General features: G+C 43.8%; 1 protein-coding gene across 10 annotated transcripts in view; it reads left to right on the top strand.

Moving 5' to 3' along the window:
- FCHO1 (FCH and mu domain containing endocytic adaptor 1) overlaps positions 1-16,350 on the top strand; it is a 294,097-nt gene that overhangs the window by 74,953 nt on the left and 202,794 nt on the right. For 3 of the 10 annotated variants that reach the window (XM_040321498.1, XM_040321443.1, XM_040321446.1), the window contains exons 3-4: positions 5,017-5,110; positions 9,151-9,302. In XM_040321498.1, the coding sequence (XP_040177432.1) occupies positions 9,276-9,302 (27 nt within the window). In that variant the 5' untranslated portion in view covers positions 5,017-5,110; positions 9,151-9,275. Of the gene's footprint in view, positions 1-4,963; positions 5,111-9,150; positions 9,303-16,350 lie in introns of those variants that run through there. The other 7 variants (XM_040321453.1, XM_040321477.1, XM_040321459.1 and 4 more) reach the window with 4 other exon arrangements.

Below are 16,350 nucleotides of genomic sequence, written 5' to 3'. Positions count from 1 at the left end.
GTCAATCTCCATATGATGTGCCTTAATGTCAGGAATCGGTTCTTTCATCAGATCTTTCATGGCCCCTTCCAGGTCAGTGTGGCTTTCCGGAAGACCACGTATGCGCACGTTCTCTCTGCGAGAGCGGTTCTCCAAATCTTCTCCATGAATGTCTCTCTTAAGGTCTGTGGTTATCAAAGAGCAGGCTTTAGATAGCTCCTGTTGTAGCATTGCTGAGAAGCGAGCTAGCAGGACTGCATCCCCTGAATATGCTGGTGGTTGGGGTGTTAAAGCATGTAAGCTAGATTAGCTAAACACTGCCTCTGTCAGCTCGGCCATATTCCTGTCCATGGAGGACATAGGGGAATCAACCATGTCCAGGGGATGAGGGCTGTGATGAAGACTCACCCTGCAGCTCTGTCTCCTGCTCTCCTGAAGACTGAGAGGAGAAGGGATCCCTGGGATGGCCAGCCTGGATCTCCCCTTCGTCCAGCTGCGGTCTCTGAGTCCTGGAGGCCTGGCTGCCTCGTGTGTCGACGCGGCCCGGCGCCATCTTGCAATGCGGCCTGTGTCCTGGGGAGGGTCCCGCTCCTCCGTGAGGCTTAGCCTGATAGTTATGGCTTTTTTTTGGCTGTCCCCTCTCCCTTCTGTTCATCGCCGCCACGGGTCACCGATCGCGCTATTCCCGATTACTGGGAGCCGCTGCCTGCGCTTGTATTAGCTATTGTTGGCCGGGGGGGGTGCGGAGCTCCTTCAGCACACGTCCGTCCTCGGGAACCCGTGCATGTGCACCCCCCCCCCACTCCTTTTAAAGAGGGCTTCCAGATTCAGATAAGCTGCCCGCCCGTAGACCTCCACAAGCGCCAGCAAGGGTTGTGGGTAAGAGGCCCTTCAACATGGACATGGTGCTTTGAGGTGGGGGGCGCAGAGCCCCTCCCCGACCCAAAGCACCCACCCCTCCCATGTTGAGGGCGCGGGGGCCTACAGTCCAGGAGGGTGGGGGGGCGCCCTCAATCACTTTTAGCAGTGTCAGGCATTTTTACAGCTGTAATGCCGGTCCTCAGAACGTGCTGGCCCTGGGGGTTTTTTTTTGCAGCTTGAGAACGCCTATGTCACTTTTAGCTGCAAAAACATCTGGCGCTGGTAAAAGCAGCTGTAAAAACGCCCCGTGTGCATGAGGCCTTATAGTTAGGTTTTGGGTGAACTTCTAATTTAATGGCTTAGCACTTATGCCTAGCAGTAATGGGTTGGTCCATTGTTTGAATCTCAACCAGGACACCATTTGCTTGGAGTTTGCATGTTCTACTTGTGTTAGGAAGAAAAGTGTTACTGCGCTGATCTAATTATCCAGAGGTATTAAATCTCTGGGAGTATGGACATAAGTGAAATATCAGGGCCACAATGTACCCAATCTTAAATGTGAATAACCTGGATACAAACAATATATAAAAAAATATAAGAAATATATAAGTCATACAAATGTGACACAGTGATTTCAAACTTGAATCGTATATCTAGATCAGTGTGTCAGCATACAATCCATATGCCACAGTGCTTCTATGAGAAAAATGGCTGTTGCTGCTACTGACCAACCAAATAGTGAAAACAATACGAAAGATATTACAAAAAATATTGTGTATATATGTGTATAAAACCACAATATGCAGTATGCCAACTGCACCGTGAGTTGTCCAATAACCGATATTGGAACAAAATAAATATCAAAAAAGTGAAATAATTATCAAACAACCATACAAATGTGCAATGTGCTGACTGCACTTAAAAATAGTCCAAATGGCAGGCAATCTTGCTCTTATACAATAGGTTCCAGCAAACACAAGGTTCAATGTTGGTAGTACTGTGTAGAGGAAAGTGCCGCTATCTCTTCCACCCGACAAAGATGTGCCACCATCACCAATGGTTAGAATCAACACTCACCAGACCCCAGATATTATTAGGCTCCAAAGTGGTGTCTTTTCTTTGTCCGTCAGTGGGTGTTGCCTCCTTTTCTCTTTTACAAGGTGTCATCAATTCCTCAAAAACAAGGGGCTCATCATGGTGTAGTATATTAAAATATGTATTTATTTAAAAAAGGTAAAAAAATAACACTTACAATATAAAGTGCCTCTGACCGGCACTGAGTGTCTTTGGCAGTGTCAACCGTTAAAAGCCGCTGACCAGCATTTAAATGGCGTCCTAAGAGGTGTGCTTGCCCCGCTGTGCTCCGCATGTATTGCTACAAGGGGTCCGGGCGCGCTAGTGTGCTGCACCCTCTATGTGCGTGTCCAAACAGCCTCTACGCGTTTCGCTAATTGCGTCGTCAGGAGAGCTCCTACTTGTGCGGGTTTTCTCCCACACTCCAAAGACACGTTGGTCAGTTAATTGGCCGTTGTCTACCCTGGCCCTAGTACATGTGTGCTGGTGTAGAAATTTCAACTACAGACCCTGGTAACACTTATATTAACCTCTTGCCGACCGCCCACCGTAGTTTTACGGCGGCAGGTCGGCTCGGCTGCGCAAAATCACGTAATATAACGTGATTTTGCATTGCAGCCACTAGGGGCGCGCCGCCGGAGGAGCGTGTGCTCAACCCCCTGGTGCCAATGCGAATGCCCGGCGGGCGCGATCACCGCCGGGCACCCGCGATCGCTCGTTACAGAGTGAGAATCGGGAGATTTTTGGTCCTAAAAATGTGTCAAAAGTGTTCGAAGTGTCCGCCATAAGGTCGCAGTACCGATAAAAATTGCAGATCGCCGCCATTACTAGTAAAAAAAATATTAATAAAAATGCCATAAATCTATCCCCTATTTTGTAGACGCTATAACTTTTGCGTAAACCAATCAATATACGCTTATTGCGATTTTTTTCATTTATTTTTTTTTTTACCAAAAGTATGTAGAAGAATACGTATCGGCCTAAACTGAGGAAAAACTTTTTTTATATATTTTTGGGGGATATTTATTACAGCAAAATGTAAAAAATATTCATTTTTTTTCAAAATTGTCGCTCTATTTTTGTTTATAGCGCAAAAAATAAAAACCGCAGAGGTGATCAAATACCACCAAAAGAAAGCTTTATTTGTGGGGGAAAAAAAGGACGCCAATTTTGTTTGGGAGCTTTGTCGCACGACCGCTCAATTGTCAGTTAAAGCGACGCAGTGCCGAATTGCAAAAAGTGGCCCGCTCATTGACCAGCAAAATGGTCCGGGGCTGAAATGGTTAAGTGGCTACTCATTTCAGGCAGGAGCCACAGAAATATAAGTTTCCAAAATTAGATGTACACCAAAGATCACAATGGTCATGGGAGTAGGGTTGGGCGTGCTTGCTGAAGTTGCTGTTCTTCATGTTAGCTAGCCAAGATTATAAAAACCCAAGGGCCAGATTCACAGAAGAAGTACGCCGGCGTATCTACTGATACACCGGCGTACTTTCAAATTTGCCGCGTCGTATCTTTAGTTTGAATCCTTAAACCAAGATACGACGGCTTCTGGCTTCGATCCGACAGGCGTATGGCTTCGTACGCCTTCGGATCGTAGGTGCAATACTTCGGCGCCCGCTGGGTGGAGTTTGCGTAGTTTTCCGCGTCGGGTATGCTAATTAGCTTTTTCCGTCGATCCGCGGCCGGCGCATTCTCTTACGTCGTCGCTAGTCGGCTTTTCCCGGCATATAGTTAAACCTGCTATTCTGTGGCGTATAGATAGACTTGCCATGTTAAAGTATGGCTGTCATTGCCGCGTCGAATTTTAATTTTTTATTTTTTTTTGCGCAAGTCGTCCGTGAATAGGAAAGGACGTAACTCATGTCGAAGTTCAAAAAATGACGTCGGTGCGACGTCATTTCGCGCAAAGCACGGCAGGAAATGTCAAAACGGAGCATGCGCAGTTCAATCGGCGCGGGGATGCGCTTCATTTAAATGAATCACGCCCCCTACCCGCCCAATTTGAAATAAGCGCAGAGAAATACACTACGCCGCCGTAACTTACGGCGCAAAATCTTCCTGGATTCGAAATTCCGCCAGGTAAGATACGGCGGCGTAGCGTATCTCTGATACGCTGCGTCTCGGCAATTCTCTGAGAATCTGGCCCCAAGTGTTTAGTGCCCAGTATAGGCACATAGATTTGGTGTGTTTTGAGAGCAATAACTTTTTTTAAAATGGCAGCTTGTACAAGGAGATTTTTTTTTACCATAATAAATCTGAATAACCGCTTGCAAAGTGGCAAGCCTTCTTTACATTTGTAATATGCCTGTAACCTTGTTAAGAGTGATGTCTTACCTTTTTTATTTTAAATTGCACTTTATAAAGTCCTGATATGGCTATGGCCAGATATGGCTATGAATTAAACGAAAGAAATCGATTTTGTGGTAAAGCACTGCAGGAGGAGGTAGAGTAAAGCCGCCTTATGACAGCATATATATGTAAAGGCTTTGTCATTATGCTACACCATCTACTGTCCTGGCTAATCAGATTATTGATCATTTTTGGAAGCCATTATTGGCATGTTCATGGAACAGTTATCTGCATGCAGGAGGCTACATACATACATACATGCAGTATATTTTATTGACATGTGATCCGCATTCTCTCAATTGTTTCCTTAAACTTTGTCTGCTGCATCGGATGAAAGCTCCCACATGTTTCTAGTCATTTGGTCATCGAAGTGCACATTGCAGTTTAATGGTGTCCTTACATAACATGATATGTGAATGGTGTGTCTCTACGTTCTTTCCCTTGTGCTAGCAGTTCCCAGAACTTGTTAATGTGTTTTTAGGGGTGATATCTTCCTCTGTGTTATTGTATAGAGGTGCTTCAGTTACAGAGCTAATTTTCGTTTGAATTGGAAAACCTCTTTAACCAAAAACATATTCTGCGGGGGCTAAGTGTTCATTGTAGTTTCACTTCCCTTTAGTGAAATGTTAGTAGTGTTAGCAGAACTTTTAAATGACTGTTTTTGTATTATGTCACCTAACCCATTTCCTGTTCACTTGCTGCTGCTGTTCTGCCCTGAAACATGCACCTGTTTGTGCTCTCTTCTGTAAGGTATGTGAAAATCTGTGCCTTCAGCAACCTGCTCTCCACCATCACCTGGACATGTTTTGCTAGATTTCAGCATCTCTTGCTGACCTGACTCCAGGTTAGACTTTGTTTTCCTGTCTTCTGTCTGCCCTGACCTTATTCGGTGCTTGTATGCTTCTGTTGCCGTGCCTTTCTTTATTCACTTGGGTTTGTGCAGCGCTTGCTCCTGCTTTTTATCTTTTCAGTTCTAAATTTAAACTCTGGCAAGGGAAAGGCACACATATATAGAAAGAAGTAGGTAGACACATTTTGTATTAGTGTTGTGTCAAGTACTGTAAGTGGTGAACAAATATAGTACTGGCAAAAATAAATAATTCTGGGCAAGTGATTGCACGTTCCTCTCCCATATGTGTGCTGTTCCTTTTTCTGCAGAATGTATTATTTCTTGCGTTCTTTCTACACTAACATACATGTCATCCTTTGTTGTTTTTTTTTTTTTAAATAAGCATTTGTTTATAACTCGCATGACCACCAGTATCTTGCTATGGCTTCTTCTTTTAGGTTAGGTGGCTGGTCACCATCCTTCTAATACTCACTTATTTACTTTATATAGCTGATACTGTCTCGAGTGGACACAGTGACAAATCAGAGGGCAGACAATGCTGAAAATTTGGAAGGGGTAGCCTACTAGTGTTGGCCCTTGACAGGAAATAGGTTAATGGCAGCACTGGCAGGATCAACTTGTAAACAATGCCACTGTTAATAATACAGGCTTTGTTGTGTAAATAAAAAAAGCATAATCCTTATTTCACTCAATTTTCCATATTGCCTAGAGTTGCACTTTATTTATTTTTTATTAGTTTTATTATCATAGTAGCACTTTAATTTGCCACCTTGTCTACCTACTGTTTAGTACTGCTTGACCAAGTTTTTAGATATTTGTAATGCAAATTCTAGTGTTTTTACCTGGTTTAAACTGGCAGAATATACACAGTAAGGCCTCATTCACACTGGCAGTGTCAAACCAAAGTTTTATTATGTATTTAGAGGACATTTGTAAACACATATACAGTAAATACATGTAATGGTTTTCAATGGTACCATGCCGGAATCTGATTAGAAACATTAAAACCCACATGAAAGCAGGAACATCTAAACCTGTGTTGCCCGACCTACAGCCATTTGCCACTTACTGTGCGTCCCTTAGAGCCCCTGCTGACCGATGGTCTTTTTAGGTGCTAATGCAAGCCAATTAAGGAAAGATATTCTTTAGAGCAGTTTTGGTTATTTTTGCACACTGTCTTACCGGTTTTCTGTGATGCCCATCCCTTTTTCTCTTTTTATGTCCCCCCCCCCCCCTCATCCTTTATATTGAGTCTCGCTGAGAAACATGTCAAATGTGGCACAAGTGATTTATTTAGGAGGGTTGTAGGATGCCCAAATAAAGGGGCTGTATTGGCTATAAACTCTAGCAGTCTTTTGTGGTTTCTCCTTAAAGAGGAGTTCCACCCAAATTTGGAACTTCCTCTTAACCCACTCCTCTCCCCCTTACATGCCACATTTGGCATGTAATTTTTTTGGGGGGGGAGTGGGGGCTTCAGCACGAGTGGGACTTCCTGTCCCACTTCCTCCTTCCTGTAGGCGACTAAGCTTAATCGCCTTCAGGAAGTGGCTGCTGTAGGCGATCGCCTAGGACACGTCACAGGTCCTAGGCGATCTCCTGGCCAATTACACGGCGCCGGGCCGCGCAAATCGCGCATGCGCAGTGCCGCTTGCGCATGCGCAGTGGGTGCCCGGCCGTGAAGCCGAAAGCTGTCACGGCCGGGTGCCCACACTGAAAATGAAGACGCCGGCAAGGGAGGGGGGGAGAGGAGCGGAGCCCCGGCCGGCGCGTCGCTGGAGCGCTGGAGCAGGTAAGTGCCTGTTTATTAAAAGCCAGCAGCTACACTTTTTGTTGCTGCTGACTTTTAATAAACATACAAATGGCTGGAACTCCCCTTTAAGTATCTCTCCCCCCCCCCTTTTATTTTTTATATATCCATTTTTATTAATGGCTAAAATAAAGTACAAAAATGTGAACAAAATTGTAGTCGATCACAGCCAATAGCATTACTATAAGGCATAACGAACAAGTCAATGTTACAGATTTTCAACTTATTTAAATGGACAAAGAAATATAACTGAATGTAAAACCGATCAGTATGACTGAAAAATAAAAGTTTACAATAAAACAACTCAAAACAAAAGCATCAAAATTTACAAACCCAGGGGTAGATCCACAGTCAGCGGCGCATTATTCTGCCGGGCGTAGCGTATCTAAGATACACTACGCCGCCGTAACTTACTTTTTTTCAAATCCACAAAGAATCCGCGCCGTAAGTTATGGCGGCGTAGTGTATCTTTGGCGGCGTAATGGCACAGCATTCAAATCTCTGTGATGGGGGCGTGTTTTATGTAAATACGTCGTTTTTTTTAACTGCGCATGCGCCATCCGTGGGGGTATCCCAGTGCGCATCCTCGAAATTAACCCGGAACAAGCCAATGCTTCCGACGGTGACGTCATTCTACGCAAATCCCTATTCGCGAACGACTTACGCAAACAACGTAAAAATTTCAAATTTCTATGCGGGAACGACGGCCATACTTAAAGCGGGTTTTTTTTTCTTGGTACATACCTTTATATCCTGATGTTGTCCAGGGCTTCCGGGTTCCCGATGACTGCTTGACTGGGCGTTCCTATCCTTCCGTACGATGATTGACGTCTTGTGAAACAGGTGACCTGTCGCACAACGCGCGTCACCAGACGTCGGGAAAGAGTCTGCACTATACGGCGCCTGCGCAGTCAGCTCTACACGGCGGGCGCAGGCGCCGTATAGTGCCGACTCTTAGCTTGGGTATTTCCGGAAATCTGGTGACGCGCGTTGTGCGACAGGTCACCTGTTTCACAAGCCGTTAATCATCGAACGGAATGATAGGAACGCCCAGTCCCGCAGTCATCGGAACTCTGAGGCTGGGATAGGAACGCCCAGTCCCGGAGTCGTCAGAACGCGGAAGCCCTGGACAAAATCCGGATATAAAGGTAAGTACAGAGCAAAAAAAAAAAAAAAAACTGCCGAAATGAAATGTACTTACTATTGTACTTTTTAATGTAAAAAAATTGTTTTTAGGGTGAACTTCCACTTTAACATTGAGTACGCCTCATATCAGTAGCTTTAACTATACGCCGGAAAAAGCCGAACGCAAACGATTTAAAAAAATGCCCCGGACGTACGTTCGTTCGTGGATCGCTGTAACTAGCCAATTTGCATACTTGACGCGGAATTCGACGGAAACGCCACCTATCGGCCGCCGAAAAATTGCATCTTAGATCCGATGGCGTACTAAGACGTACGCCTGTCGGATCGACCCGAGATGCTGTCGTAACTTGTTTTGAAGATACAAAACAAACATACGACGCGGGAAATTAAAAATTACGCCGGCGTATCAATAGATACGCCAAGCGTAATTCTTTTGTGGATCTGCCCCCCAGATTTTGGCAATGGCTTATCGCTCTGTGATTTTGAAACATAGACTGAGTATTGCTATTCGGCAAACCCTATCTAGCCAAAATAATAGGTTAATCTGGACTTGTCATAAAGTATGTACTTGAAGGATTTGGAAAGTATGGTAGCGAAAACTATCTTCTGGTCCCAGTTCAAGCGCAGGGAGGACAGTAACGCTCTATTTCATGTCTTTTTTTTCTTTTTTTTCCCCAACAACTCGAATAGCATTTTCAGTCTGTCCATCTCCTGTTGCATGTCTGCAGTCTCTGACAGTTTTCTGTAGCATTTCATTTACTGAATATAATGTTCGGCCCTTTGGCATTGTCAGGAGCCACACTTGAGACCCCCTATATCAAGTACATTTACCATCACTGATATAAACGCAGGAAAAAGTGAACTGGGAAATGCAAAAGTTGTTATTCTTACCAGGTATCTCTTGCTGTGTTCAGCAAAACTAAACGCAGGAGTGCTAGTGTCCATGAGGCCTAAACCACTGTCTTCCTTTATACTTTCAGGACTAACTGTTTGTTTTAGCGTTTAATTGATATCCATTTGTGCTATTCTGAAATGATGTTCTAATTTTTCCTCTCTTCCTGTCTCCCCCTCCTTTCTCTAGTATATGAATACCCATACAGTTCTGTTGTCACTGGTAAACTCTGGTGTCCTTTTAGTGCTGTGACTGCTGACTGACCTGCTGTCATCACAGAATCTCCTTGTTTACCTCGGTCACTAGGCTACAAGATGTCGTATTTTGGGGACCATTTTTGGGTAAGAATAAATGCATCTTTACATTATGCAAACTCTCTCATCCATTCTTTTCTCCTCCTTTCCTCAAAAGTATTATCTTCATGTATATTTTTACTTACTATATTTTGCTTTGTGTAAACTGTTTTATATGCTTCAGCTGTTATGCCTTGTCTTTCTTATTTTATCAGGTACCTATTACCTGTAGTAATATTCTATAGGCGGTAGTATTATTGTATAAATCTTTTGCTATAAAGCATGTTATATGTTTTGTGCACATCTGTTAGCCTATTTTAAAAGATAGTATGTTTTTAGCGTTGGAAATGGTTTTAAAACAAAGAAATTGCCTTTACAAGGTGGCAAAAAATGATACTATAATGGATTTGCAAAGGAGTTTCATAATTTGTGATATATCCTTTAAGGTGTTAGTGGACGAGCCCCTTAGATTATAAACATTAAACATATTTTGGAGATGTACCAGTTAGGTAAATTAAAATATTTCTGAAGTTACTGTTTTAGGTCTTTTTAATTACTCCCCTGTAAGTATTTTTCTTTTTGTATTTTATGCAGTTTACATACAAATATCAATATGTATTCTCTCCCACACGCTTACTAAGAGATGTATGTCTGTTATTTATATACCGCCCTCAAACGCCTTAGCAATCTCTTCTTTTTAAGTGTTGAAACTGGAGGGGGTGAGCCGTGTGAGGGAGGAGGCAGCAAGCTGTTTCTTTTTTCTATCAAACATTTCAGTAATCGTGGTGTTTATAGCATGTCAGTAATGTAAGAACTTTAAATACTTACAATAGGCTCGCTTCTCATTTTTATCATTGGTTTTGGGAAGGGAGGATATATTAAAAAAATTATAGGAAACCATGTAACTTTTTAATGGTAGGGGAGGGGGGAAAAATAAAAGAATACAGTATAGTTTTCTGAAGGACCTGATAAGTGCCTTCAGAAAAGCTTTGATCCTTTTGTGAAAATGTTCTCACAAATCTTAAACTGTGTGCATCTTTCATTCAGTAAAGGCCTCTAGTTATTTGAGGGATAAAGGAGATGAAAATTTACTTGTTACCTTACATTCCATGAAATCTGGTGACTGGTGAGGCCATGGAAGTTCCTTGACTTTATTATGGTTATAATGAAACAAATTTCAAATCTTTGTTTTTCGCTGCTGTCATGATTACAAATGTGTTTACCTTGCCCTCTAGAATAGCCTCATAGTCCTTGACTATTCTGTGATCACGCAAAGGAGTCATTAGACTCAATTACTCAGCTCATGGATGTTTTCTGTCATTTAATATGTCTAGTGTAAAATTCCTGGCGTTTTTCTGCGACCGGGAACCACAGCTGGTGCAGACAGCCTGCCATACAAGTTGATGGCTGTAGTCCTAAACCTTGATGAATCTGTGACTCCAGCCTCTACTAAGAGCTGCAGGGAGAACCACAGAGGAAAACCTGATTATGTCTTTTCTTTTAATCCACAGCATCTGGGGGGCAGTTCTGTTAAGAATCTATTAAAACGGAGCTCCACCCAAAAGGGTTTAATACATCATCCCCCCTCCCCACCCCTGTCAAAACTAGGTACCCGCTCCCCCCCCCTTTCCAGAATTACATGACAAGTTAGGAAGAGAAGGGCAGGTTTTGACAGGTACCTGCTCCCATTTCCGCTCAGATTGCCTAGGCGATCCAAACCACCCCCACCCTCTCCGCTGTCTTCTGAAACATGTCACAGGTCCAAGAAGACTATGGGGACCATTGACAAAGCGCAGCGCAACTTGCACTTGTGCAGTGGGCAGCTGGCTGGTAGGCCGAATGTTGGACAGTCAGCTGCCCACAGTTAGGATGCCGGGGTTGAGAACCTGGAGGCTAGTAAGAAAAGCATTTCTACAACATTAATTCCAGAGGCTGTAAATGATTTCTAACATGCACAGCACTCATTTATTCCTCCGGGAAACTGCTGGGGAAGACACCCCCTGCATAAGTTTGCACTGTCCATCTTTCAATCCATTCTGATTCCTGACAACCACCTATCATAGGTGTACGCCTCAAAGTTCAAACATATATACTGTATGTGTGTGCATGTGTATATATATACCAACAACGTCAGTAGGGCAGAGATTGGTGTCAGTAGTTTTAATTTTTATTATTTTTATTTTTAGACTTTGGTGAATATCAGAGGTTTAAACAGGAAAAATCTATGCTACACAGGGTGATTAGGGTGTGCCACCTATGGAAAGCAAAATGCACATCTTGAGGCATCCCTTTTACCTGGCCAAGTAACATGCATACATGCAAACTAGGGGTGCAACAGATCATCATTGATCCGTGATCTGAACGGGTTGCCGCTTTCGGATCGGCACACCACGCGATCCGCGGATTGCAGCCATAGGAAAGGCAGCGGCTTTGGCCTAGCTCCGGAGCGGCGGCCATCTTAGTACACCCGGCGGCGGCGGCAGCCTAGGTGAGATGTGGGGAGATGCGGACATTACAGTGGGGGAGATGCGGACATTACAGTGGGGGAGATGCGGACATTACAGTGGGGGAGATGCGGACATTACAGTGGGGGAGATGCGGACATTACAGTGGGGGAGATGCGGACATTACAGTGGGGGAGATGCGGACATTACAGTGGGGGAGATGCGGACATTACAGTGGGGGAGATGTGGACATTACAGTGGGGGAGATGCGGTGGACGTTACAGTGGGGGAGATGCGGTGGACGTTACAGTGGGGGAGATGCGGTGGACATTGCAGTGGGGGAGATGCGGACATTACAGTGGGGGAGATGCGGACATTACAGTGGGGGAGATGTGGACATTACAGTGGGGGAGATGTGGACATTACAGTGGGGGAGATGCGGACATTACAGTGGGGGAGATGCGGACATTACAGTGGGGGAGATGCGGACATTACAGTGGGGGAGATGCGGACATTACAGTGGGGGAGATGTGGACATTACAGTGGGGGAGATGCGGTGGACGTTACAGTGGGGGAGATGCGGTGGACATTGCAGTGGGGGAGATGCGGACATTACAGTGGGGTCTATATATGGTGGTGATCCGAAAAATTATGCGATCCGTGACTCTGATCCGAGGAACGATCCAAACCGTGAGTTTTTTGATCCGTTGCACCCCTAATGCAAACTGCAGCGCATACTTGCCTTGCCTTCACTCCTGCACTTTTTTTTTTTTTTAAGCTGCGGAGGGCAAAGAAAGATACCCAGTTCTTCTGGGCATGGGAAAGCATGTGACTTACACTCTTTTCTCCCACATGGCAGCACTTTTGTGCGGCAATTGATGTTATAATTAACAAACCTATTATCTTGCAGCCACTGGTACTTGCCTTAGTATATGCTTATTAAAGCTGGTCTTTATGCTACATTTAACTTTAAGTAGTTAATTTGGACCAAGCCGGTCTAAACTAACTGTTTACTTTACTAATTATTGCAGTGCCTGTGAGCACTGTATAGGCTGTATGAATCCTCAGCTACATACAGTATACAATGCTGTTTTTTGATAGTGGGACATGAACTTCCCATCCCACTCCCACTTCCTCCTATTGGCTGAGGCAGAGTTCATGACATCCTCAATCCACCTCTGCCCCAGCCAATAGAAGGAAACGTATTCATTCGTAGAATACAAAGTCCCCTGTGAAAGACAGAGCGCCTCTTAGCCCCATTCAATTTTGTTCCAAGAGTGGGACAGAAGTTTTCATCCCTTTGTCGGGACACAGTGCAGTATACTCTATGTAACTGATTCTACATACAATCCATACAGGTAATTTGGACCAGCTAACAAACTATTTAAAGTTAAATGAAACATGTATCTTAGCTGTAAGGTTGCTGCTAAGTGTTGTGTTCTATCAAAAGCCGACTTCTTCCTTTTGTGGTGGCTATAATCACTCGCAGGGTCCCCATATAGTCCCATCATAGCCACCTCAACATGTGCACTCCCCCCACCTGGGACTACAGATAAATGCTCTAAATGCTGGCAGGCACAGGTAGCAAAGTGTGGCTTCTTAAGAAAGACATGTGACCTGTGCACACACTTTTAGAACATATAGTCCTGGTGGCAAGGATCAAGGAAAAAAGTGCCCGTTCCCCAAAGTTGAGAGAAATGCTACACCCAAAAGGATGGAGCTAAGTAAATTTGAGTAAGCAAAGTCATACATTCAGGCTTGATTCAGACTTGTGCGGATTGGATGTGGTCTTCCCCCCTGCATCCAGTTCACATGACAGGAGATTGTGGCTGACTCTCAATGGAGACGGTTCACAAATTTCCTTTGCGGCTGCGGAGCAAATTGCACAAAGGTCATGTGGGTCTTTGGCTCCCTTTCAGGTTCGAATTTAGGCAAAAATTTCGGGCCTGATTCGTCTCTGAAATGGAGAACAGGGACTCATCGGACACCTGCTGTCAGCCGCATCGCTATTCGATGTGAACCCAGCCTTAAGGATTACTTGCATATTAATGGTTTTACTTACATTACTGTATGTAATGCTTTTAAATAGAGGGGCATTTTTTTAAAAGAAGGGTCTTATACTACTTTAATACTTTTTTATCATTGTGTCTTTTTTCATTTGGGTAGAGCAATATTATTATTATCACCTAGCCAAGGGGTGAGGCACATTTTTAATCATACAATACAGTTTTTGCCAATGGCAGTTTTTATCAACTCATACTTGAAGCATGCTAAAGGCCATCCATGTAGAGGTCTGAGGGAGGCAATGTGATCAGTTTACCCTACTAATGGAAGTGGTGTGATTGGATCCTTGCTTTCTCTCCTTGTAATCTATTATACCTCTAGAAAATGTTTCAAGATTCTTTAGAACCCTTTCAAATTGAGGCATTTTTCGGGCGCTTTTGGGCTAAAAATGGCGCCTGAAAAACGCCTCCTCTGCAGTTCTGCAAGCAGCATCTTTGGGGCGGTGGAGGAGCGGTGTATACACTGCTCCTCCATCGCTCCTGCCCATTGAAATGAATGGGCACCGCTGCCGAAGTGCCTGCAAATTGCTTCAGCAGAGGCGCTACACAGATGCATTTAACCCTTTATTTGGCAGCTAGTGGGGGTTAAAAGCGACCCCGATATCGGCCGAATAGCGCCGCTAAAACGATTGTAAATCGCTGCTAAAATTAGCAGCGTTTTTCCATCAACGCCAGCCCCAGTGTGAAAGCAGCCTTACTTTTTTTCACTGGATATGGACACCAGGCATTTGGGCATCTATGCAAAAACAGCTGCCCCAATGCCTAGTACAGACAATCAGAAAATCTGTTTACAAAAATTGCTTTTCAGAGTGATTGTACAATAATCTGATCGTTCATACACAGCTTTCGAGAGCTGATCACTACAGTTCATCCAACAATATCCGAAGGGACAAGCGCGAAAAATTGTTCTCGTACGATACCAGATTGGATGATTTTCATTGATCAGTACGGTATTAGTCCAAAATCAAGAGCAAGACCTTGAATGCTCGGAAATCAAACGATTCATTACAATACAATACAATACAATACAACACCTGACATCCCTTCCAAAGTTGTATTCTGCCGTATGAGAATTTTCGTAACATTAGTAACCTCTTCATTTTCGGTATGAGACTAGCATACAACAAAAACTGGACGATCATTCATCCGATACTCTCATCGTGTGTGTACGAGGCATAAGGCTGTAGGTGGCTTTAGGTTCCATATTTTGTATAAATAGTCATAGTTGGTCCTTGTAAGCTTACAATTAAATATTTCCTGGCATTTTTTATTTATTTCATTTATTTATACATTTATACAGGGAGTGCAGAATTATTAGGCAAGTTGTATTTTTGAGGATTAATTTTATTATTGAACAACAACCATGTTCTCAATGAACCCAAAAAACTCATTAATATCAAAGCTGAATATTTTTGGAAGTAGTTTTTAGTTTGTTTTTAGTTTTAGCTATTTTAGGGGGATATGTGTGTGTGCAGGTGACTATTACTGTGCATAATTATTAGGCAACTTAACAAAAAAAAAATATATACCCATTTCAATTATTTATTTTTACCAGTGAAACCAATATAACATCTCAACATTCACAAATATACATTTCTGACATTCCAAAACAAAACAAAAACAAATCGGTGACCAATATAGCCACCTTTCTTTGCAAGGACACTCAAAAGCCTGCCATCCATGGATTCTGTCAGTGTTTTGATCTGTTCACCATCAACATTGCGTTCAGCAGCAACCGCAGCCTCCCAGACACTGTTCAGAGAGGTGTACTGTTTTCCCTCCTTGTAAATCTCACATTTGATGATGGACCACAGGTTCTCAATGGGGTTCAGATCAGGTGAACAAGGAGGCCATGTCATTAGTTTTTCTTCTTTTATACCCTTTCTTGCCAGCCACGCTGTGGAGTACTTGGACGCGTGTGCTGGAGCATTGTCCTGCATGAAAATCATGTTTTTCTTGAAGGATGGTGACTTCTTCCTGTACCACTGCTTGGAGAAGGTGTCTTCCAGAAACTGGCAGTAGGACTGGGAGTTGAGCTTGACTCCATCCTCAACCCGAAAAGGCCCCACAAGCTCATCTTTGATGATACCAGCCCAAACCAGTACTCCACCTCCACCTTGCTGGCGTCTGAGTCGGACTGGAGCTCTCTGCCCTTTACCAATCCAGCCACGGGCCCATCCATCTGGCCCATCAAGACTCCCTCTCATTTCAGCAGTCCATAAAACCTTAGAAAAATCATTCTTGAGATATTTCTTGGCCCAGTCTTGACGTTTCAGCTTGTGTGTCTTGTTCAGTGGTCGTCGTCTTTCAGCCTTTCTTACCTTGGCCATGTCTCTGAGTATTGCACACCTTGTGCTTGTGGGCACTCCAGTGATGTTGCAGCTCTGATATATGGCCAAACTGGTGGCAAGTGGCATCTTGGCAGCTGCACGCTTGACTTTTCTCAGTTCATGGGCAGTTATTTTGCGCCTTGGTTTTTCCACACGCTTCTTGCGACCCTGTTGACTATTTTGAATGAAACGCTTGATTGTTCGATGATCACGCTTCAGAAGCTTTGCAATTTTAAGAGTGCTGCATCCCTCTGCAAGA

The sequence above is a fragment of the Rana temporaria genome, chromosome 1 (genome assembly GCF_905171775.1).
Source record: "Rana temporaria chromosome 1, aRanTem1.1, whole genome shotgun sequence".
NCBI lineage: Eukaryota > Metazoa > Chordata > Amphibia > Anura > Ranidae > Rana > Rana temporaria.
This window is presented reverse-complemented; position numbering and strand designations above follow the sequence as displayed.